This window comes from Aspergillus pseudodeflectus, assembly GCF_044049435.1.
Source record: "Aspergillus pseudodeflectus strain CBS 756.74 chromosome Unknown BJX68scaffold_30, whole genome shotgun sequence".
NCBI classification, from domain to species: Eukaryota; Fungi; Ascomycota; class Eurotiomycetes; order Eurotiales; family Aspergillaceae; genus Aspergillus; species Aspergillus pseudodeflectus.
In genome coordinates, this window is record NW_027263806.1 from 360,090 (window position 1) to 381,883 (window position 21,794).

Sequence of the window (21,794 nt, forward strand, 5' to 3'; positions counted from 1 at the left end):
TAGTCAGCGGCTTATGGGGGGACAGCAGAGCGAGGCACGTGACAACCCCTCGCCAGGAGTTCTTTGTTCACCTCGACGACGGTCAAGGGGGGAGATATCCTATCCAAGGGTCCTTTAAATGCTATATTAGCGATTCCTATTGCTCACTCGCTGCTGGAGTTTATCTCCTGACCAGTGAGCACCGGCAGCCTGCGGAGAGCGACCAGGCGCGACCCCTGGCAGGCATCGGCCTCCGTTTCCGTGCGACCGTTGCGAACCCACCCGGACAGCAGAGACCCCCCCAGAGAACCCCCCTTTGCCTCCCTTTAAAGACTCCACCATGGATGGACGAGGGCCCTACGGCCTCGCCTGCAGCAACTGCTTCAAGGCAAAATGCAAGTGCGTCGGTCGGCCGGACGGCGGCTGTGAGAGGTGCGTACTGTTGGTGCTGCCCCCTCTAAGCAACACCTCCTCACCCGCTGTGCAGATGCCATCGCCTGAAAAAACAGTGTAGCCCCTCCGACTCGGTCCGTCGGCGCAATTCCTCTCGCACGCAGAGTATGCGCCTTGCGCAGCTCGAGTCCAAATACGAGAGCCTCCTCGCCTTGATCCAGTCGCGCATGCCCCCGCCCGGTGCTGCTGCCGGTCCCGCTGGAGCCCCCGCGACGCCGCAAACCACACTGGCCTCCTCCGCCCTAATGCAGCACGGCCACCCCTCCCCCTCCGAAACCCTCATGCCGCCCCCCTCGGGCCTCCCCTCGGCCTACCCACTGCCCCCGGACGACCTGCGCAATCCGGACGAAGTCCTCGCCCTCTTCCGCGACCACATGCTACGCTTCTGCCCGTTCATCTATCTACCACCTACGGTCTCCGCGCAGTACCTACAGACGGAGCGCCCGTTCCTGTGGCAGGCGATCTGCGCTGTGACGACGCGGTCATTCAGCGAGAAGCGCGTGCGCGCGCACCAGTTCAAGACGATCCTCGCGCAGGCGACGGTCGTTGAGAATCGGTCGAGTATTGATTTGCTTCTGGGGGTACTGACGTATGCGGCGTGGAGCTATGATCAGTTCCTGCATATGAGTCCTACGATATCGCGGCTGATGGAGATTGCGCTGTCCATCGCGTACGATATGCATTTGAATAAGCGTATGCCGCCGGATAGCCATGTTATTACCCTGCTTGGTGGCAGGACGATCCGCACGGGGCTCGAGAATCCAGACCATCGCTCCATGGAGGAGCAGCGCGGGGCGCTAGGTTGTTTCTTGTTATGCTCCATGTAAGTTGCTTCCCATCCCTCACCAGCAAGATGTGTGTTACTGACGACCCCAGCTACTCCACGTACTTCACGCAAATGGACCCGATGCGCTGGACATCGCAGATGGAGGGGTATCTCAAGAACATCGAGGCGAACCCCGAGCATCCGAATGACCAGTCGTTGACTCTGCTGGTGCGCCTGCAGTTACTGGGACAGCGCGCTACGCAAGCGCGAGACGAGCACCAGGGCCCGTTTCCCATTGCCATGTTCCTGAATTCGTGGCGGGCGCAGCTGGATACGCTGCGAAATTCGTTGCCCGTTGTACATCCGAATAAAGGTACGCTTCTCAGAGTGATACGAAAGTGAGAGGGAGAGACTGACCAGGCTGGAATACAGACCTCCTCATCCTGCACTTCCACTACATCGAACTGGGCATCCACACCAGCGCCTTCGTGCCCCAGGGCTCCCTCGACACACCAACCACATCTCCAACCCCCGCAACACCCGCAGGGGCAACAACAACACCCCCATCCATCCAAACAACAGCCGCCTCAAGCTGGGAGAAAATCGAATGCATGCGCGGCACCCTCTCCTCCATCCAATCCTGGGTAGAAACCTTCTACCGCCTCCCACCCACCGACTACCCGCACACACCCATGGTCCTGTGGACGCAGTTCGCGCGCGCGCTCGTCAATCTGTACCGCCTGTCGACGTACACGGATCCGCAGTGGAACCCCGAGGTCGTTACGCAGACGATTAGCCTGCTAGAGATTGTTGAGAGTGTCGGTCTGCGCGTGGATCAGGTTGCGGAGGCGGCGCTGCGCACGGGGGAGCGGGATTATTTCTGGGGACGCGTTGCAGGACTCTCGCAGCTTATCCGCGCGTGGCTGAGGGAGCAGCTTGTCGGTGATGACTCGGATGAGTCGCCCGGTGCGAGCGCGGCGGCGTGGGCTGGCGCTGGTGGTGTTCCTGTTGGTGGTGGTCTTGGTATCGGAGGGCCAGGGAGTGGGAGTGGGAGCGGGGGCCAGGCGGAGAGTAGCTCGTCGCAGCACAGTGTTGCGCAGAGCCTGCCGTCGCAGTGGGGGATGAATAGTGAGCTTGTGGATAGCCTTGCGTATGGGAATGAGGCGTGGTTGCAGACGCTGTCGTCGGTGAATTTCGGGGCGCAGGGGCATATGCCGCCTCCTCCTTGAGTGCCATCATCACAATCAGACTGCGAGTCAGTTGAAGCATATCATGTTCGATGCAAAGTTTCGCGTTGAAACTGGGGAAAAGTCGTCAACGGCACGGCAAAGCGCGGAACCAGTCAGTCAAACATTATTTTCAAGGATTCCGCGTTAAAGCTTGGGAGGAGCATTGTCGATGCGCAGCACATTCTCTGATTCTTGCATCTTTCTCTCATCTCGGCTCTTTTCACCTCGACTTTGCCGACTCTCAAACTGTTTCGTTTCAATTTGTGGCTTCACATCGAAGAGTCTAGTGACGAGCGGCCTCCTTTCTTATATTTATACCCACTAATCTAGTCCAGTCCTTACCAATACCCCCATAATCGATCTCCTATTAGTTAGTCAATTCGTCACTGAGTCAGTCCGTTTGTCATTTAGTCTGTTTTGCTCGCGTCAATATAAGTCCGGACAGTTCATTTCCCCCTTTGATTCGTTTATATTACGTGTCATATTCCTAGGACGATTGCAGAGACTCTATTCGCTGGGTATCAGACGAGATCCCCTAGCTCAGCAGCTGAGAACGGACTACCAAGACAGGAAGGACCCAGACCAATCGAGGTCCGAGTCCACATACTGAGTGTACATTGGACGGGGTCGTCTCAGGCAGGCCACAGCTAGCGGACTTCTTTCAAACTTCGGCGTCTTGGACAAACTGTTGGTCACGCTGCTGAGCGCCAAGTGCTCAGAACAGGACATACTCCCAGCTGTAGCTCATATCAATTGCAATTCGCATTCAAATCCAAGTATCCGCGCAACAATGCTTCAGATCTCCAACCCAGTCTGTCGGATCCGGAAATCTCAAGTTGGTACGGGAATCCACTCTCTTGGAATGCCATCCCGGAACCATCGAAATCACTGTCGATTGATTGCCGGGCAGGGAAACTCCGGTGCAGTGCGTCCCGGTGGGTCGGCGCGCGGCTTTCGGAGTCCTTTTCCGGTTGCGCGACGGAGCGGTGGAGCTCCAGCTCCGGGCGACCTTGCAGGGGGCGATGGTTGCCTCCTTTGGCGAATATTGAGATGTCTTTGTTCTTGGTCATCGCTTACAATGATCTTGGTTGGGTTTGGGCAAGGTTGTTGTCGTCGAGATTGTGGCGATGGATTTGAAAGCGAGTAATCCTCTGTTGAGGACGGAGTATCAGAGGGCATAAGGAGTATCTCGCTGTGGATACGGTTCGGTTCGATGACAATCCTTATCTACAGGTCCCGGTGCTCGTCCCTGAGTGCTCGTTGCTCGGTTTCAGAGAGGATTATTTCGATCAATTGGTACGTTTCTGGCGCCAAAGGCTTTCGGTGACTCCTGTAGCGCACCCCCCACGCTGCAGTCTCCCTGACTCGTATTGCTGCGCTCCTTGGTAGTCCTAATTGGGAGTGTGACTATCGCAACAAAGAAAGAGCCCGGGACCAACCAAAAGATCCGATTCATCTCGCCAACGCACCGCAACCTCGTCTAAGTACATACAACGTCGTCCGGCGACTTCATGTCGAGTCGCCGACTTAGATCGCGCTATGGCAGAAATTTTCTTAAGAATGGGTACTGTCGAGATCACGTCTGAGAGGATCTCGAACTTGGTCATTGCGGTCTGACCGCTCGCTTGCTCGTGTTGTTGGAGCCCCTTACTTACCCCTTTTAGGTCTTGGATCTGCCTATCGATCTGTCAATGACTCAACGTTTGGTCCCGGAATTATTTACCGGGTTTTTGTGGCGTCAGGTGCCTCGTTGGCCTTCCCTGGTCTCTCTCTCTCTCCAGTATCAAGATCTCATGTTTCAATACCTTGTCGGTCTCGGATTCGCATGTTATGGTACGATCGCTCTCTTCTTTGAGCCATAGAAACCTCTTGGCCCCTTATCCATCACGGCCCTTGCGTCTTTGTGTGCTATGACTCGAACTCTGGCCGCGGAATTAATTAGCGGGTTTTGGTCACGTTGTGTCCTTGATTAGTCTTTGATTATTTGGTGCGGCTGAGGGATGCTGATTTGTTTCCTCGTGGGGGTTTGGCATCACCGAAAGGCGGCTTGATGTCGTGCTTGATACTCCGTACTCACAACATTACGAGGATCCTTCTGGAGTCTCTGGCGATGGCCGATGTTCTTGTATCATCTCTGTTTCCAGTTTGCAGTCCTCGATTGCTGGTTTCGACTCTTTTTAGGTCCAAAGACTTGTTCACTTTGGCGGTTTCGGGGTCGATCCCGCGATGAGTACCATATATATAGTAACATCAACCTATTAAACAACTCAGCCTGTATGCGAGGAGCCTTGTAAGAAATGGTAGTTCATACTGGTAAGGTTTCTTATGGGCTTCCAAGGGTGTTGAGGTACTCGATACATGCATGATCTACTTGCTTTCGCCACAGAGAACAGACGGAGGGTTGCATCGCGTATCTCATACATACATTTTGGACCGCTTAGCAAGGTCGGAAGTGATGGCACTCCACAGTCAGTACAGCACGTTCTACTCCGCGTACCAAAACTTTGTTCCTTTGTATCAAGTCTACAAATTATGATATCCCACCTCTCATATTCTCACTATGGCTACGTCCATGGCGATACGCAGTCTCCCCCCGTTGATTATTCCGCACCCCCGTCCCCAAGCCATTCGCCATCCCCACGGTCGTTTGAATCCGAGCTTGGGCCCCTTCCATCTCGCCCAACAACTCTTTCGCCAGATTATTCGTAGCCCGCAAATCCCGAAGGACACCCAACAGCTCATCTACCTCGCGGCGTGTCTCATTCGTCGATCGTCCCCATTCCCACTCTGTCAGGCGGCTGTGTGAAATGAGGAAGTCGGCTGCGCGGGAGATTGGATTTGGGAGGAAGGGGTGGGCCTGGCTTTTTATTAGTATCAGCCTTGCTTAGTAGAGATCCATACACCTAGACTGGATCGCGGAAATGAGAACGAGCGAGGAAGAGAGAAACGAACCTTGAAGCAACTCACAGGCCTCATCCCCTGAACAAGCCGGATGACTTCCCTGGCCGCTTGGAAGGCTCGTTGCATGTACGCTGCGGCGGTCAGCCTCTGCGCCGAGGATACAGCCGCTGACCCTTCGCTTCCGACTCCAGAGCCCGGTATATCCCTCGTCCCAGGCCCATACGCGCTCCATTCCGCTCCAGCTCCTCCGGTAGTTCCCATTCCGCCGCCAACCCCAGTCCCAGTCCCTGTTCCTGCGCCCCCAGCAACGTCCGCAACCTCGCCCAAATAAACAACCGTTGCGCGCGCAAGTACGTGCGTAAACGCAACCATCGGGTCCACAAGGGTATTCGGGCTCGCCAGGTTTCTTGCCAGCAGCTGCGTGCGCTTTTCAACCGACGTTGAAAGCAATTTGTGGCGGGACCAGAATACGCTTGTTTCGGAGGATGGCAGGACACTCGCCATGCACTGGAGCGTCATTGCGCGGCCGTAGAGGGTTGCGAGGACGATGCATTCGCTGAACGGTGGGAGGGTTGTGTGCCCGCTGGAGGTTATGGCTTCGTGGAGGGTTGGTGGTTGGGAGGGCGTTTGCGTGTGGGGAGAAGCTTGAAGTCCTGGATGGGATGGAGTCAGGAAGGGGAGGGGCGTTGCCTGAAAGGTCTGTTCCGAGTATGGAAGGCGCGTGCGGATCTGCAGTATGCAGCATGCAGTGTCAGCATTGCTCCCTCCCGTGTTGTACACCCCGTACACATTCTCATGGCTCAAAAGATCATTGGAAACCCACCGCATCCTCCTGAAGCGTCAGCGGCCACTCGCGCCGACTACTCAGAAATCGATCAAAGCAATACGCAACCCAAAACGTCCTCTTCCTCTCCTCCGCAACCACAAACGCCTCATTCCATCCAGTACCACTCCTTCCCACCGCCGCCATCTGCCCCGGGACTCCCTCACCTGCAATCGCATCTGCCTCCCCCAACCTCGCCAACTGAATCAACCGAAAACACCTCCCTGCCGTAACCATCGCCGTCCCCTCATCTATGCGCAGGAGCTCATAATGCGCGAGGAGAAGGAGCGCCTGGATCTGCTCGAGCGAAGGCGACCGTGGCGAGCGCTCGGTGCCGTCGAGGCGGGCGAGGATGCTGCGGGTTTCGGCGTATAGGATTTCGGAGAGGGAGCGGAACTGCGCGGACATGGCGGCGGCGATGGTGCGCATTGCGGAGCGGAGACATGAGCGTGCCAGAGACGGGGTCTCGTAGCTTACCCAGGTGAAGTACCGCCGCTGGTGAAGGAATGGGGCGATGGGGTGCACGCGGTCAAAGTATAACTGATCTCTCGGGATTTGTTAGCGGATAGCTGACTGGGATTGAGGGGAGGTCTTACAGGTCGGCGTGGACTACATCGAGGCGGGCTGGGATTGGAGGGTGAAAGGGGATGGGTTCGATGGGATGGAATGTTGATGGGCGATGGCGGTCTCGGGTTGGGGATGATAGGATGGGATCGGTTTCAAAGGAGGAGCTTGACGGCAGTTCGTGAGGAGCATCATGGTCTTCGTCTGGGAGGGAGGCCTGACTGGAGCTGGAGGTTCGCGTATGGGATTCTTGGATAGGGCCTGTATTCGCTGGCAGGTTCTCGACCTGCTCGACCAGCTGTTCTTCCAGGACTTCTGCGATGATGTGAGTATGTGTCTCTGCTAGTATCGCTGGTTTGATGTACCGAGTCGGGAATACAACGCCTTGAGTTGGCCCTTCTTCGGCCCCCGTCTATGGCGATTGTGATTGACGATGCAGACACGCCCGGTCATCATACACGCTCCGCACTGGGGCTGCGCGCGATCACATCGGGCCTTTCGTCGTCGACACTCTTCACAGGCGAGGCCGGGCTGCTGCCGAGCAGGCCGTTTCGTCGCCGCTCCCTGAGGCATGTGTGGGCAGCTGTAGACAGTAACAGTATAGCGTGGTACTTAGGAGCAATTGATTATGAAATGCCAACGCTAGCCATGACGTTCAAGCCTACCACGATCTTATACGAGATCTTGGCTCAACATTGGCATGACACGCTGCCCTCCCATAGGCCACAGGACACGCAGCCAAAACAAACAGACAACGAAGGAAGCCATATCACACCGAACACCACCCCTCCTCCTACGACTTCCGGCCTGAAGAACCAATATCTGTTCCCCATTGCATTTCGGCATCGGCAACCCTTCAGCGGGCAAGACGGGTCGATTGGCTGACAGGTCATTTCGCAGGCTCGACCACGGCATTCAGCGCAAATTAAGCACCCAGGCCAGCTCAATAAGCCTTGCGGCCAAGCTGCACTACCGCCCGATGGGTCCCGAGTATCCACATTTTCTCCTTTGGGGCGCATCCTTCAGGACTATCTAAAGAAACCCGCAGAGAATGCGTCACAGTTTGTCCGGAGTCCGAGGCTGAGTCTGGCTGGATCTGGCTGGGACACGTCAGCTCTGATTCCTGGCCTGGAGGCCTGACTGCAATGTCTCTACGGTGCGTGTTCGGTGGATATTATCGCGGTGGCTGCCGCTGCTGGCGAGATATTCCTTCAGAGGCGAGGATCTATTGGGCCATCATCGCCGCAAAGAAAGGCCGAGAGGGCTTGATACCGGCAATGCCGTGGGCCTCCCGAGTCAGGGTCCAGAGTATTGATCCTTCATGTTCCTGCCGCTGTGGATCCACGATGAGGATGAACCCGACGTGCGAGTGCTGGATCTGGCTGTCTTATAATCTCCAGTAGGCTCCCATATAAGTAGGCCTGGTACAGGAGCTGCACGGTAGGACCTGAACCTGCTCCATTTTATCCTCACATCCCCTCTCCCTACCATATCCATACTATCTATACCACCTTCGTCTCCACAATGCTCGAAACACTTCAGCCTTGGTCTCCATGGCCTCAGGCTCTCAACCCGTGGATGAAAACTGCCTCGTCAACTTCCACCTTCTCATCCACATCCACATCATCCTCATACTCAACATATCCCTCTCCGATACAAACCCCACAAATCCGCCAAAACTCACACTTGCAACACTCCTACTTCCCATCACCCCCCTCCCAAAAACCAACACCAAAAGAGCCCTCTCTCGCCCTCCCTCGCATCCTCTGCCTCCACGGTGGCGGCACAAACGCCCGCATCTTCCGCAGCCAGTGCCGGGCCCTCCGCGCTCGACTAGGGCCCTACTTCCGCCTCGTCTTCGCCGACGCCCCCTTCCTCACTACCCCCGGCCCCGACGTAATAAGCGTCTACGAAAAATGGGGTCCCTTCCGCGCCTGGTTCCCACCGGGATACGGGATGAGCGGAAGCCCACATAACGGCCCCGTGCCCATCTGCGACACGGACAGCGCATCGCACCTCGTCATCTCAACGATCGAATCATCCATCACAGCCGCGATGAACGCGGACAACGCCCTCGGCGCCTCGGGGCCGTTCATCGGGATAATGGGATTCAGCCAGGGCGCCAAAATGGCCGCTTCTCTTCTCCTGCGGCAGCAGAATAACCCGGGGCACGGGTATGACTTTCAAATCGACTACCGCTTCGCGGTCCTCCTGGCCGGGCGTGCGCCCATGGTCTCGCTGAGCCCCGACGACGACATGGCGTATTATGGTCTCGTCCCGGCGACGCTGACGCTGCCGACGATTCATGTCCATGGGACGAAGGATCCGGGGTTACCGCTTCATCGGGAGCTGTTGGAGTATGGGTGTGAGGAGGGCAGTGCAAGGGTGGTGGAGTGGGAGGGGGAGCATCGCGTGCCGATCCGGAGTGGCGATGTGTTGGCTGTTGTTGAGGAGGTGCTGGGGGTTGCGCGGGAGGTTGGGGTTCTTCGGTATTGACTATCTCAGTATAGGAGTTTGGATTGGGATGGAAAATGGAATTATAGATTAGATGCTTTTCGCGTTTTAGATACCACTACCAGGGATACCGATATGAATGTAATGATAGATTTTTTTTTCACACGCTGCTGCCCAACTCCATCTTCAATGTTCAAGAAACACTGTACATACTGGTAGAAATTCCCTGCTACCAAATGCATCCTGGAGAATCCCGCCACAACGCTTAATGTGCCAAAACTCGATACATCCCATCCCTAAATCCCAAGCACCTGGTTCAGCTCGCGTCGCCGAGTCGTCCTGAAGAATCACTCCGTCTGCACCAGCGATCTGATCGGCGTCGACAGGGCTTGGCTTATGCAATAGCCCATAGTCCAGGCCCAACGCTGCCCCGATCGTGAATCGTGGGATCCACAATTCGGCAACGAAAAAGCAATAATCCAACCCACCCGGCGGTCTATTGTTTTCTGTGAGCGGCCAAGCTCGAACGGCGGTCAGCGGAGTTGGCCCCGTCGGGGAGTAGAAATACTCCGTGAAAAGTTAGTCTTTATTTTTGAATCAGGGCCTTCTGTGTTGAAGATGGCTGTTCTTGGTAGGAGACATTATATGCCATCCCTCGCTAATAAATGAAATGACCAGACTGGAGGAAGAGACTCCAGAACGACCCCTGAAGGTTGGCAAGCAAAGCCGACTGAATCGTAAAGCAGGCATCCGATCGGGATACACAGGTGGAGATCCAAGCCCTGCACCATCGGCAACGCTGTGGAGACATGTTGTACGAAATCGGGCATCGCGGTGACACACCTGCAATTGAGCCCTGGAGGTCGGCGATACTCCGGGTGAGCCCCAGATGAATCGAATCGGACAAAGTTCATTGCTTCGTGCACGCAAGGTCCTCTTTATTGATTGTTGAGTTTCCCGAGACTATCGTCGCGTCGCGAGAGGAGGGGCTGAGATTTTTTTTTTAGAGGCACCGTCCTCAAAAGGTCCCTAATCGCCACATTTCATAGGCATTCCCCGGACTGGATTCGTAGTATCCCACGGCTTTTTGTGATTCTCTGGGAAAAGGTCTCGTCATCCCCGTCCAGGACCCGTTTTCAACTTCAGATGGACTCTATGCCCACTCTAGTGGACCGCTGAAGGAGTTGGCAATAAAAGATGTTTTTTCTTTCTTGTGACCCGCACTGACATAGATATCCCAAAGTACAAGTCTAGGAGAGAATATCATTAGTCCATGTGCAAGACAAACCGTCCGATATCCACCAAACGCATCACGAACCGTCTTGGAAGATTGCAGAGCACGTTCCATGGAGAACAAGCAATCTATACACCATCTTATTGCTGCGATCTTCCTCGCCTGTGATTTTGATTACTTAATCGCCTGAATTTCGGTAACCATCTGGAATATTGTGAACAGGCAATTCCTTGGGCACAAAGATCAATCGATCAAGAGCAAGATGATGTTTGCATTGGCTACATTGCCAATGGCAATGAGTTAACCAGGGGAGGAGAAATGACGTATGCTCGGGTCTGGTCTACAGTATGAGCATTTGCAATTAGCGAACAGTTGGCGCTCTAGATACAGGTAGCCAACAGTCAATCCTTGGTGCGTTCTCCTACATATCGCGCGTACAGAGTACCAGACAATCGAAAATCTACCATCCCATCATCTCACCCCTCTACCCGAACTTTATCCGCCTGCATACCCTTCGCGCCTTCAGTTGGTTCAAATGAGACCCGTTGGCCCTCTTTAAGTGATTGAAACCCGGATCCTTCAATGGCTCTGAAATGCACAAATAGATCGGCGCCACTATCAGGGCTGATAAAGCCATATCCCTTTTCATCGTTGAACCATTTGACTGTTCCGTTTTGACGCTCGGTCATTGTGACTGACTGGGCTGAGACATGCATTGTTTCGTTAGATGCAAGTTGGGCCGCTAAGGTAGGTACAAGGGTTCTTACACTTCTGCGAAGCTGGCTTTATACTATAGATAGTATTTGCGCAATTGAAAGGTTCCTCTTGCGGTTTGTTCAAAAACGGCCTTGTCAGGTGGTTCAGCCTCTCAATCAGGTATCGATCTTAGCGCCGTGTAAGTCGACGATAGGAGAAGAAATAGTTGCGGCGAGTCAGGAAAAGAAGTTGAGAGCAGGCGCACCTTTAGGCTTCCTAAATACAGATCTCGGGTACTCGCGGAAGTAGATAATGAAGTCATGACGTGCGCTACTAGCAAGTGTAAGAGCCTAATGCGTCTATAATAAACCACCCATCTACAGAGGCAACCTTTGGAACCTTAGGTTTGTTCTTTTCGACGCAACGTAGTATATTTTCGTTGACTTATTCCTCAGGGGCGCGAGCCTCCGCTGCATCTTACCAATAGCCGGGGCCGCGTTGCGGTGGTGACGACGAGGCTTGAGTTCTAAGGAATAGTGACGTCGTCCTCGAGGTTCATATTGTTCGCGAACAATGGGAGCAGTCTGTTCAGCACCGGGTTGAACAAAGTTAAGAGTTTGGATCGACAGACTGATTCAGCCGCTGACTTGAGTACTTTGAGGAGAGCCCATGGCCGGATGTCGGAAATTCTTCTGCTTACCCTTGCAAATTTCCACCCTGTACAAGCCTTATACTGGCCTGCCTTTCCAAAGTGAAATGGTGCGACTTCCCTAGACGAAATGGAGCGAGGTAGGCCAACTTTCTTTTCAAAGGTCGAACGGAGTAACTTCCAGGAAACGTGCATATTTCACGTCTCGAGAATCATGAAATTGCGTAGCCTGCCTCTGGGCGTCGAGTGACTGGCACACTTCCGATGCAACCCCTGTAAAAAAGCGTCTGTCTTAGGGCATCATGCCAATGGGAGCTGGCGCGTGTTCAGATTCGCTCTCTACCAAAGACAACACATTCGACACAGGGCTATCACCAGTCACCGAAGACACCTAACGAGTTATTCTGATAATCACAAAACCAGCGAAATCTGGAAATCCATTCAATTCTCCGCAGCTTAACCACTAATGCTAACCATTTTTTCAAACCCCCTGCCCCTCTCGTTTCCGAATCCGACACGGCCACCCATACGGCACAGCCAGGAACCTCGTCTCAAACCTCCACTCTTTCTTGGGATTAATCTGCTCGATGTCGTAGTCACGCAACACGGTCGTAAGAACCTTGGACAGCTCGAACTGCGCGAGATTTCGCCCGGGACACATGTTGTAGCCAGCGCCCCACTGGATATATGACATCGGATTAGCATATACTCTGCGTGCAGATATAGATCGTCGGGGGCTAGGTGGGAATAGGGTAACGTAGAAGAGAGTTAAGAGTCGGTGTGGGATACGTACGTGAATCATAAACGCATCCATAGCCTTCGTGTCACCGTTGAGCCAGCGAGTTGGGTTGTAGGTTTCGCAGTCTGCGCCGAAGATCGAGGGTGTGCGATGGATGACCCAGGGGTGCACGCTCAGGGTTACCTGGGATTGTCAGTATATTCAAGACGGTAACTATGAGTATAATTGGTGCGGGTACGTACGCCTGCAGGGAAATATCGTCCGGCAATGGTGATTCCGCCCTTGGGCACCACGCGCGGCAGGTTGTGGCAGACGCCGGGGTGGAAGCGGTATGCTTCTTTCAACTGCACATGGTCAATAGTCAATATATCCTGATCTTCTCATACGTCTTCTTGAGGTTCCAGAAACGCAAATGAGGAACGTACGCAAGCCTGCAAAAACGGCAACCTCGCCGCCTCGCTATACTGCACAACCCTAGACAGCAGGCCCGCCTTTTGCGCATCATCAATCTCGTCCCTCACTCTCTTCAAATACTCCGGGTTCTTAAGCAAGTAGTAAATAACCGCCTGCGCAGTTGAACTAATCGTCTCAGCCCCGGCCCCAATATTCGCAACCGCCGCGCCAAAGATATCCTTCTCCGAGAGCCGCTCAGGATGCGCAGCTCGGATATCCATCCAGCGCTGCATCATATCGTGCCGGACCTCGGGGTTCTTCTTCCGATCGTCGACGGCCAACAGACACGTGTCGAAGATATGCGAGTTCGGCTGCAGGCCGAGCCGCGAGAAGAGCGGGTTGCCGAGCGTGAGATAGTGGAACCAGATGTAGTTACCCATCAGCGCGATGTAGTACACGAGTAACCCCGTATTCGCAATCGCGTTCCGGATGTCGATGCCCGAGTGGACGAAGCCGAAGGATTTGGAAAAGGTGACTTCGCCGAGGACGTCGAAGGCGAAGAAGCTGAACCAGTCCTGGAACTCGACGGGGGTGCCATTTGCGCTGAGTTGGTCGAGACGCGTCATGAAGAGTTGCAAGACGTTGTCGATGTAGGGCTCCGTTTTTGCGATGTTGGAGAGGGAGAAGCCCGCGGAGAGGTTGCGGGTTCTCTGTATGTGGCGCACAGGGTCCAGCTCGGACATTTGGTTTACGTAGTGGTAGTCCGGGAGGCTGAACATGGAGTAGAATGAGCCCTATCGTTATCAGTTGGCGGCCGTGAGATGTAGGGTTGTCGGAGCATGTACCTTTGGAATGTTTGCGTGGAGGAGCTGCTTGACGGCATCTGGATGAGAGACACTGACTTCATTCTCCGAAATGCGAACAAAGTAGCCTATCTAATTAGAGGGCTATCAAAAAGCTCAAGGTGGGGAAGGGCACCATGTTTCTTGTGAAGTTTGATGATTTTCTCCTCAGTATGGCCCTTCACCACATGATACACCTTCCAGAGACTCCCAAACGACGCAAAGAATGGCCCTGGGATATCTCTAATCGGCGTCCAGTACCTTCTGTATAGCACACGCAGGACAAGCGCGAGCGCAACGAAGACCCCCAGACGATGCGCGCTGAGGCAAGAGAGTAAATCGGACATGTCAACTGCAGCCATCGCAGTTGATGGAGACATTGTCAGCTTGAGCTTCAGGTTCTTTCTCAATCAGTTTCAAGGAGCAACATGAGTTTGGCAAACAAAGAACAGAAGCAGAAATAGGGGCGAATGAGGGGGAGGTGATAGGTATCGACTAGCAACTAGCATCATCTGGGACGGGCGTTATCTGGACTAGGCGATACAAAAGTCCTCGACTCCTCATCGCGCGTGTGCAGCGAGTGGGGGGATTGATTTGCCCACCCGCCGGGCCGTTGACAAGTCACAAAATCTACGAGTCCAACGGGCTTGAACTTTCATTAAAAGCCAAACAGTCGCGTTGATCGGCCCAAACGCGGTTGGTCTGGACCCGCCTCTGGGGCATTTGACACTTCTGACAGCTGCGGCAGCGGGGGTTGGCGCTGTTTCCGCGGGAGGATCAAGCTCTGACAGGATCATCCGGGGTATGTGTCGCACAACATCTCAGGTGAGAAACGTGATTTCACACTAGATTGCCTGACACTCTCGCTTAGGGTTCGGTACAGTGCCAGCATCCCTGTACTGGACAACGCTGTAATGACCTTAATGCCTCTGCCCTCAGCTGGCAGCTGCTTGGCTGCAATTGAACGTCGTACTTTTGTCCCTTCGGCCGACGGCCAAAAAGCGTTAGGCGAGTCCATTCTAGGCCGTCCGAGACATGCAGCCTGGTCCCGCCGAATCCTTTGACAGGGATCCGAGCCCTCGTCCTTTTGATTTTGACATATGCTATGTCGTCTGCACCCCTATCTCGCCTCAACAGCAGACCAGTCTGCTTCATCCGCTATGACTGTCTTTTTAATGTTCGCGACAGTCTAAGTATATAGAGCCGACATCTACGTACACATAGTTTCCAGGAATCGGCAATCTAAACCGATATCGCGCATGATCACTTGCAGCTCGACGTAGCGCATGCAACAAAGGTACGAAATGTCATTGCGTAGCTCGGGATCCCCCTCGTATCAACCCCGACACCATATTAATCGATTAATCCACCTTGCCGGGCGTTTCAACAAAGGAAGCCGTGCAGAAGGCACTAACTGTAAACAGGAGAGCAACGTTAGAGCTTGTCAGACGTCTCGGCAGGAAGGCTCGATGTGACAGGTCTCGGCAGGAATGGCAGAGGATTGTCTTGTAGTTTCATTTATCTTGAGCGACTGTCGTCGAGGTCCGTAAGATGACTCTTTGAGCGATGAGATGAACAAAACTTCGATTGAAGCATTGGTCTGTTCAACACAATGGCTACGGAATACTCGCCCGAGTACCTCGCAGAGGACCGCAGGATGCCAGCATACATCGGCGTTGCGGTAGTCACCGCGCTCTCGTTTGTCGTCGTCTGCGTCCGGCTGTATGCGCGCAGGTTTTTGATCCGCGAACTCGGTTGGGATGACCTCTTCATCGTAGCAGCGCAGGTACGACACCACACACCTCACCACGCTCCCCCGCTTACTCCTCTCGCTAACTGTTCACTCGCAGCTAACCAGCTGGGCAACAATGGCCCTCTGCATGATGATCCTAAAATACGGCGCAGGCCGGCACCTGCCCGCCCTCCTGCAAACTCCCGAAACCCTCGTGCACATGTACAAATGGCTCGTGACCACGCAAATGGTCTACATGTTCAACCTGTGGCTCTGCCGCGTCTCCGGGCTAGCCTTTTACGCGCGTCTCAATCCCATGCCGCCATTCATCCTCTACCTGCGCCTCTCGTTCGCATTCGTTACGGCCGTCTGGTTCGCGCAAACGCTCATCATTGCCCTGCAGTGTATCCCGCTTGCGGCGCTGTGGGATCAGACAATTCAGGGGCGGTGTATGGGGTCACGCATTGTGTTTGTCTCCACGGGCGCGTTGACGATTGTGTGTGATTCGTTGATTTTGTTACTCCCGATCAAGATGGTACTGGGGTTGCAGGCGAAGATGGCGAGGAAGTTGGCCTTGTTGGCGATTTTGTGCTTTGGGGTTTTGTGAGTCCTCGCTCTTGGATCGCGCATGTTGCGGAATGTTGCTAACCTCCTTCCTCTATAGTGCTGTCGCGTATGTCCCTAATCCCTATCCCCTCCTTTCCCTTCCCTTCCCCTCATATTACACCCCCAACCCACTAACAAACAGTACCCAAAAACAGAACATCCATCCTCCGTATGCAAAGCATGCTCGTCTCAATCTACAACGAATCCGACGCAACCTGGTACTTCTCGCCTGTAATCGCCTGGACATGCGCCGAGGTGTCCGCAGCCATAATCGCGCTCTCGCTACCGGCCCTGCGCGCGCTCTTCGGGTTCCTGAAGGAACAGCGGTCGACGAGGGATGGGAACTCGAACTCGTATGAGAATTCGAATGGGTACTCTCATGGATCGAATGGGATTGGGATGGATTCGCTGTCGAGATCGGGCAAGGGGAGCAGGGCCAGGAGTAAAAAGGGAAAGGTTTATCATGGCTCGGAGCTGTATGAGAATACGGTGGAGATTGAGGTTGATTGTGTAAGGAGTGCTAGTCAGGAGGCGCTGTGGGATGGGTATGCCAGTGGCAATGGGGGTGTGGGTGGTGGGGGTGGGAGTGGGAGTGGGAGTGGGAGTGAGGGGAGGGGAAGTGGACCGAAGATTCGGGTTACAAATACGGTTGATGTTGATGTTAGTCAGTGTAAGGGATAGTACTGCGTGGCTATTCGGGAGGAGGTTACTAGGGTTTCTTTTGTATGGGCTGGCCAAAAGGTTGCTAGATAAAATGGGATTCTCCTTCGTTGGATATTCGAATATCTCTATCTTACGGGAGATATACCCTCCTGGCGGGGCGTACGACTGAAGCTTGCCTATCGGGCTATAGAGCTACTACACAAGCGTACCATGCTGAGGGATTTCCAATGTCAACACTATTGTTATCACTCACGGGGCCCCGGGGACTCCCCGCGGAACCCTGCTAGGTACTAGTCAAGGTCAGCTCAGGGGGTTCTTCCCGGTGAGCCCAGTATCAAGAGTCATGCCATATAACACCATATAACATAATGAGTACTACTTATTATGGGGAAAGCAGCATGTACTACTGGAAACGAGTGTACGGGAACAAAAGAAATTCATTGTAAGCAAGTTGAAGACGTCGTAAACAAGGAAAAATCATAGTGACATATGAAATATAGGATAAGCGAGCGTGATACCCTCCACTAGGCATGCCCATTCATCAAGCAAGGATAGTGAGGAAAGCAAAGAGAAGATTAGCGGCCGAGTGGCAGTAACTTACTTCAGACCAGACGTCGTCCAACACATACAGGGGTGTAAAGCCAGTCGAGCCGAGTTCGAGAACGATTAAGTGTCCAAGCAAGATTGAAGAAAACTAACACTTCGCCTTCTGCACAAAAACCGTCCAGAGATCATCATGTCCCAGTTTTCCCCGCACCCCATTCTGTGTGCGCTTACAGTTATCGAGGATAACTTGCGCGCCATCGGCGATGTTATTGTACGAGGGCAAGACCTTTGTGCGCTTCGGGTCCTGTAAACAGATTCATTCATTAGCAACGGTGCACTTGCACTTCCACCCTCTCAATCCATATTCCCCGCTCTGTCAAGAACAAGACTGAAAGGAAAAGGAGGGAAATGATACTTACAAAATTACACCAATAAATCCCCGAGTCCCCCGAACAGCTGACCTGCCCACACTGTCCCGGAAGATGCGTCGGGTTCCCCTTTACTTTCCGAAGATACTTGATCCCTTGCTTGATGTGCCACTGGTCGGCGTCAAAGGACGCTTCGCATGAGAGATGTTTTCGGGGGTGCAGGGGTTGCATTGTGCGGGCGTGAAGGCCTTGAGTGTTGGCTTCGATGTCAGTACCTATGTCTTCAGCGTTATCGTCAGTATTATTGTCGGGATCAAAGCCAAGGTATCCATCCACGTTGTCGTCCTCGTCGACGCCGGCCCAGTCCTCGTCGTAGTTGGGGTTGAGCTCGAGGAGTTTCGCGTAGACCTGTTCAACAGTTCCATTCAAGGGTACCGTGGGTTCGCCGGGGGAGGGGGAGACTTCCCATTTGGATGTCGCGAGATCACCGGTGAGGGGGTCGGTGGGATACTATTGTGAATGGTTAGTACTTGTAGGAGGTAGGGGTGCTTGCTTTTGAACAAGGAACATACAGCGGAGGTTCCCAGGGCGAAGAGCGTAAGTAGAGCACTGGCCAGCAGGCGCTGCATTATGAAGAAGTTAATATGAGAGAGAGTAAGAGAGAGAGAGAGAGAAAGCAAGTGTATGGAAGCTTAGCGAGCAGGAATTTGTATGGTTTATTCTGATCGGTCCGAACGAAAAGACAACAGTAGTTATACCATACTCCTTGAGTGCTCTTGAGAAACCATATCCATTGTAGTGCGTGAAACCTTTGTCCTATAACCCCAAAAACAAGCCGAGACGACAAAGCTTTGATGCTAACACAGATGCAGCAGAACCTTTGTTTTACATCTACCCGAGACTATAGTCTGATTTTAGGTATCAAGTACAGAGCAGCAAAGTATGCTTGAACTTGAGAAATCGAAACAATGCAATGAACAAACAGCCACCCAGAACAACAAACATTTTATCATCATCAAAAACATAATCATTATCATCAGGACCCATCCAATCCACCAAGCTAGTCCCAGAGTAGAGAACAATCAAAAAAGAAAGAAAAAGAAAAAAAAGAAAAAAAAGAAAACAAAATCAAAATCACACCCAAATCTCCTGATACTTCAACCCCATCGTCGCGACAAGCTGATGCACAACATGCGCGAGTCCCGCCGAGATCCTGGGCGCACCCGGGCTCTCCGAAAGCGAAAACGATGGCGCGATTTTATCAACATCATTGGGATTTTCAATCATCTGCCACAACCGGTTAATGAGCGGCGAGACGATATCGACGAGTCGCATCGCGGCAATGTCGTAGTTTGCGCAGTATTGTAGGACCTTTAGACAGGCGCGGATATGCTCCATGTCCTTCAGGATGGAGGGTTGCGGGACGGCCAGGGCGAGGTGTTGGGTTGCGAGCATGAGGAGGACGATGGTTGCGTGGAAGGAGGCGTGGCTAAGTGCGTCAGTACTTTCTTGGTTCTGATTGGATGAATAGCTAATGGAGATGATTGCAGAGGGGGTGCGTACATTGTAAGCCAGCATCGCACAAGAACAGCCTCCTCGTCATAAAGAAGCTTGACAATCCTCGCAAGCTGCTGCGCAAACGAGCCATAGATCCGTATCGCGTCGGCAGGGAGCCGAAATACCTCACGGATCATCTGCTTGTCTGACGCCCCCATCGCCTCCTTCAAGACTGTATACATAACACGCTCGTAGAGTGTGATATGCGAGGATATGTGAGTCATATGCATGAACAGCAGAGGCCGCCGTACACACTCAGAGGCATTGCTTTCCCCAGAGGTGAGTGAGCTCAGCTGTAGACACGGAGGGAGTTCTCGATGCCAGGTGTCGAGTTGGGCAGAGAGTGTATGGAGGTCGTCCATGCATATATGATCTGATAATCGAAAACATTCGTAGACTTGTGCGGAGAGAAAGGCTACGTTGAAAACGTAGCGCTGCATTATCCGGCTGTTTATCTCGTTGTTGGGGTTCATGGCGGATTCTGCGTCCGCCAAGTCGTCGATCTGAAGTGGTTAGCGAGATGCCCGTTGACACGGTGGGGGCACTGACCAGCTTTATCTCGTCTGCCCGCAGGCCGAGTTCGTAGCCGAGTGTAGACGATAGCCAACTAGCGCATGTCAATACATCACCGACGTGGATTGCCAGTGTTCAACTCACCACTCTGTACCGGCCAGTGTACGATAGACCCTGGCCCATTCCAGCCGGTCCTCCTCATTGGTGTCCTGCAATCGAGTCTCTATATAGGTCCGCGCAACGTGGAGACCGGACGCTGGCACCGTCAGCACAAGTCTCGTATATCAGATTACGAAACATACCAGTCATAGTCCTCGCACTCGTACTCTTAAGCATAACCAAATAGACGGCAAGACAAGTAAACACGCGCATATGAGCCACGTCATCATCTTCTAGTTGATCGAGCAGCACAAAAGCATGTTGATAGTAAGCCTCCTTTGCGGACGCCGGGATCTCATTCGTACAGTATTGACTGCCCACCGCGGCAAGTGCGCAGAGTTGACAGACATCGCTTGGCGTCACGCCGGGATCGTGCTGGTAGACCTTCTGTATCAGATCATCCAATGTCTCTTGCGACATAACGTGGAACAGCGTCGCGCCGCATGTTTTGAATGAGTTGACGGCATGGCGTGTCATGTCTTCACATGGCAGGTTCGCGTATCCCAGATCAACCAAGCCATCATTATCAGATACACTCCTCGACGCAGACGGCCGATCAACGGACGCGGCCAGATAGGGATTTATTGAAGTCGCAAGACCAAAGCTAGAGCTCGACGTATCGCTGAAGCCCGGTGTCCCCACGGTGATCTCCTCGTGCCGGTCTGGCTGCTGATGCTGATCGCCACGCAGCTGCCGGAGCCGCTCAACGGCCTCTGGGAACGAGTTGCATTTCAGCGACTGGACGAGTGAGTCAAGCTGGTGGTTCTTTTGCTCGAGGTCATTGACAGCGATTCGCCATGTTTCCGTCTTGCGCTTGTCCACGTTCTCGTAGAGGCAGCGGCTGCCCGACCGGATGCATTCCGAGCAGAATGGGCTTGTTCCGTCGCACTGGATAATGGTTAGCCATGGCATGACTCGAGTCAATGTCGGACAGCATATATGCGTACCCTGATTTTCTTTGACCGGCAATTCGTGCATGCCAAGCTGATCTTTCGACGAGGCGGCAGGACGACTCGGTTTGTCGGCCACGGCGGCGTATCAGGCAGGGGGCGATTGGGCCGCAGGGAGGGGAGGGAAGCCATGATGGCAATCTTTCAGTGAGGGAAGGGTTCAGTCCCAGGGGAGGTTAAAAACGCAATCCATGTGATGCAATCCTCTGCGCAGGCAGGCACTGCTCCTTCAGGTTGTGAGGCAGGATTCACATGTCGTCAGAAAGGGAAAAAAAAGAAAAGATCAGCAGGTGCAGGGTCAGTGGTGTACCTTGCCGAACATAAGATGTGATTAGAGGCAGGGAACAATGTTCCGGGGTCGCATGAGACTTGGAGTAAGCTTCTTTGCAAGGTGGAGATGCGACAAGCCCACCTCACGCTGACGAGAAATATGACAACACCACTGGGCCGATCGTGGCGAATGCGATACTCTATTCGGAGATCTATATCCGTGGTTGACATATGCTAGCAAGTGGCCCACAATCACAATCCGGGTCCATTTGTCTAGTGGTCAGGACGTCAGGTTTTGATAGCAATCGGTTTCAAACCTTCTGAAAGCCCCGGTTCGAACCCGGGATGGACCTTTCTTTTTGCGCCCACCACAAATTTCAATTTGCTTCGTTTGCTGTAAAAAAGGCAAGCGACGAGGCTATTTATTATTTCTCCTTTTTATTTGTCGTTTCTGCTACTTGTGCTAATAATGTTTCGCCTGCCGTCAAATACTTTATGAAGATGATGTGGTGGGCGATTCGTTGTGTTGCATATATATTTTGTCGCGTCCAATTTCATAGCTCACTTCACCATCATGAATCCAGAACAGCAAAAGAAAAAGACATTTTCATTCGAGAGCGCCCAACCATCTCCTAGGAATGATCAAGGCTTCTCACAACAAAGAGCGATAAGAGCGCTAGTATCTGCTAGAAATGGGACACTGCCTTA

At 53.4% G+C, this 21,794-nt stretch overlaps 7 protein-coding genes and 1 non-coding gene across 8 annotated transcripts; 4 read left to right on the forward strand and 4 right to left on the reverse strand.

Moving 5' to 3' along the window:
• The first annotated feature begins 109 nt into the window (after positions 1–109).
• Positions 110–2,889, forward strand: BJX68DRAFT_240246 (uncharacterized protein). Its single transcript, XM_071040659.1, has 4 exons — positions 110–411; positions 467–1,255; positions 1,309–1,571; positions 1,631–2,889. The coding sequence occupies exons 1-4, from the start codon at positions 320–322 to the stop codon at positions 2,425–2,427; spliced, it is 1,941 nt and encodes a 646-aa protein (XP_070897571.1). The 5' UTR covers positions 110–319; the 3' UTR covers positions 2,428–2,889.
• A 2,068-nt stretch (positions 2,890–4,957) lies between these two features.
• Positions 4,958–7,288, reverse strand: BJX68DRAFT_268424 (transcription factor domain-containing protein; the record flags this gene model as incomplete). Its single annotated transcript, XM_071046094.1, has 5 exons — positions 4,958–5,284; positions 5,395–6,057; positions 6,152–6,698; positions 6,748–7,030; positions 7,081–7,288. The coding sequence occupies 5 exons, from the start codon at positions 7,286–7,288 to the stop codon at positions 4,958–4,960; spliced, it is 2,028 nt and encodes a 675-aa protein (XP_070897572.1).
• A 951-nt stretch (positions 7,289–8,239) lies between these two features.
• BJX68DRAFT_268425 (serine hydrolase-domain-containing protein) lies at positions 8,240–9,211 on the forward strand (the record flags this gene model as incomplete). The annotated part of the gene is made up of 1 exon (XM_071046095.1): positions 8,240–9,211. One exon carries the CDS (start codon positions 8,240–8,242, stop codon positions 9,209–9,211), a length of 972 nt encoding a protein of 323 aa, XP_070897573.1.
• A 3,018-nt stretch (positions 9,212–12,229) lies between these two features.
• Positions 12,230–14,102, reverse strand: BJX68DRAFT_268426 (cytochrome P450; the record flags this gene model as incomplete). The annotated part of the gene is made up of 6 exons (XM_071046096.1): positions 12,230–12,427; positions 12,542–12,670; positions 12,730–12,831; positions 12,913–13,674; positions 13,726–13,811; positions 13,859–14,102. 6 exons carry the CDS (start codon positions 14,100–14,102, stop codon positions 12,230–12,232), a joined length of 1,521 nt encoding a protein of 506 aa, XP_070897574.1.
• Positions 14,103–15,334: 1,232 nt separating this feature from the next.
• On the forward strand, positions 15,335–16,741 carry BJX68DRAFT_256291 (uncharacterized protein; the record flags this gene model as incomplete). The annotated part of the gene is made up of 5 exons (XM_071043163.1): positions 15,335–15,508; positions 15,573–16,057; positions 16,216–16,431; positions 16,477–16,605; positions 16,648–16,741. The coding sequence occupies 5 exons, from the start codon at positions 15,335–15,337 to the stop codon at positions 16,739–16,741; spliced, it is 1,098 nt and encodes a 365-aa protein (XP_070897575.1).
• A 676-nt stretch (positions 16,742–17,417) lies between these two features.
• On the reverse strand, positions 17,418–18,266 carry BJX68DRAFT_268428 (uncharacterized protein; the record flags this gene model as incomplete). Its single annotated transcript, XM_071046097.1, has 3 exons — positions 17,418–17,573; positions 17,689–18,147; positions 18,210–18,266. 3 exons carry the CDS (start codon positions 18,264–18,266, stop codon positions 17,418–17,420), a joined length of 672 nt encoding a protein of 223 aa, XP_070897576.1.
• A 240-nt stretch (positions 18,267–18,506) lies between these two features.
• BJX68DRAFT_240252 (uncharacterized protein) lies at positions 18,507–21,202 on the reverse strand. Its single transcript, XM_071040660.1, has 6 exons — positions 20,814–21,202; positions 20,010–20,754; positions 19,852–19,963; positions 19,744–19,801; positions 19,201–19,697; positions 18,507–19,126 (listed from the first exon to the last, which is right to left on the reverse strand). Exons 1-6 carry the CDS (start codon positions 20,946–20,948, stop codon positions 18,772–18,774), a joined length of 1,902 nt encoding a protein of 633 aa, XP_070897577.1. The 5' UTR covers positions 20,949–21,202; the 3' UTR covers positions 18,507–18,771.
• A 146-nt stretch (positions 21,203–21,348) lies between these two features.
• On the forward strand, positions 21,349–21,439 carry BJX68DRAFT_t112. The gene has a single exon. It is a non-coding gene; the product is annotated as a tRNA-Gln (tRNA).
• Positions 21,440–21,794: the final 355 nt, after the last annotated feature.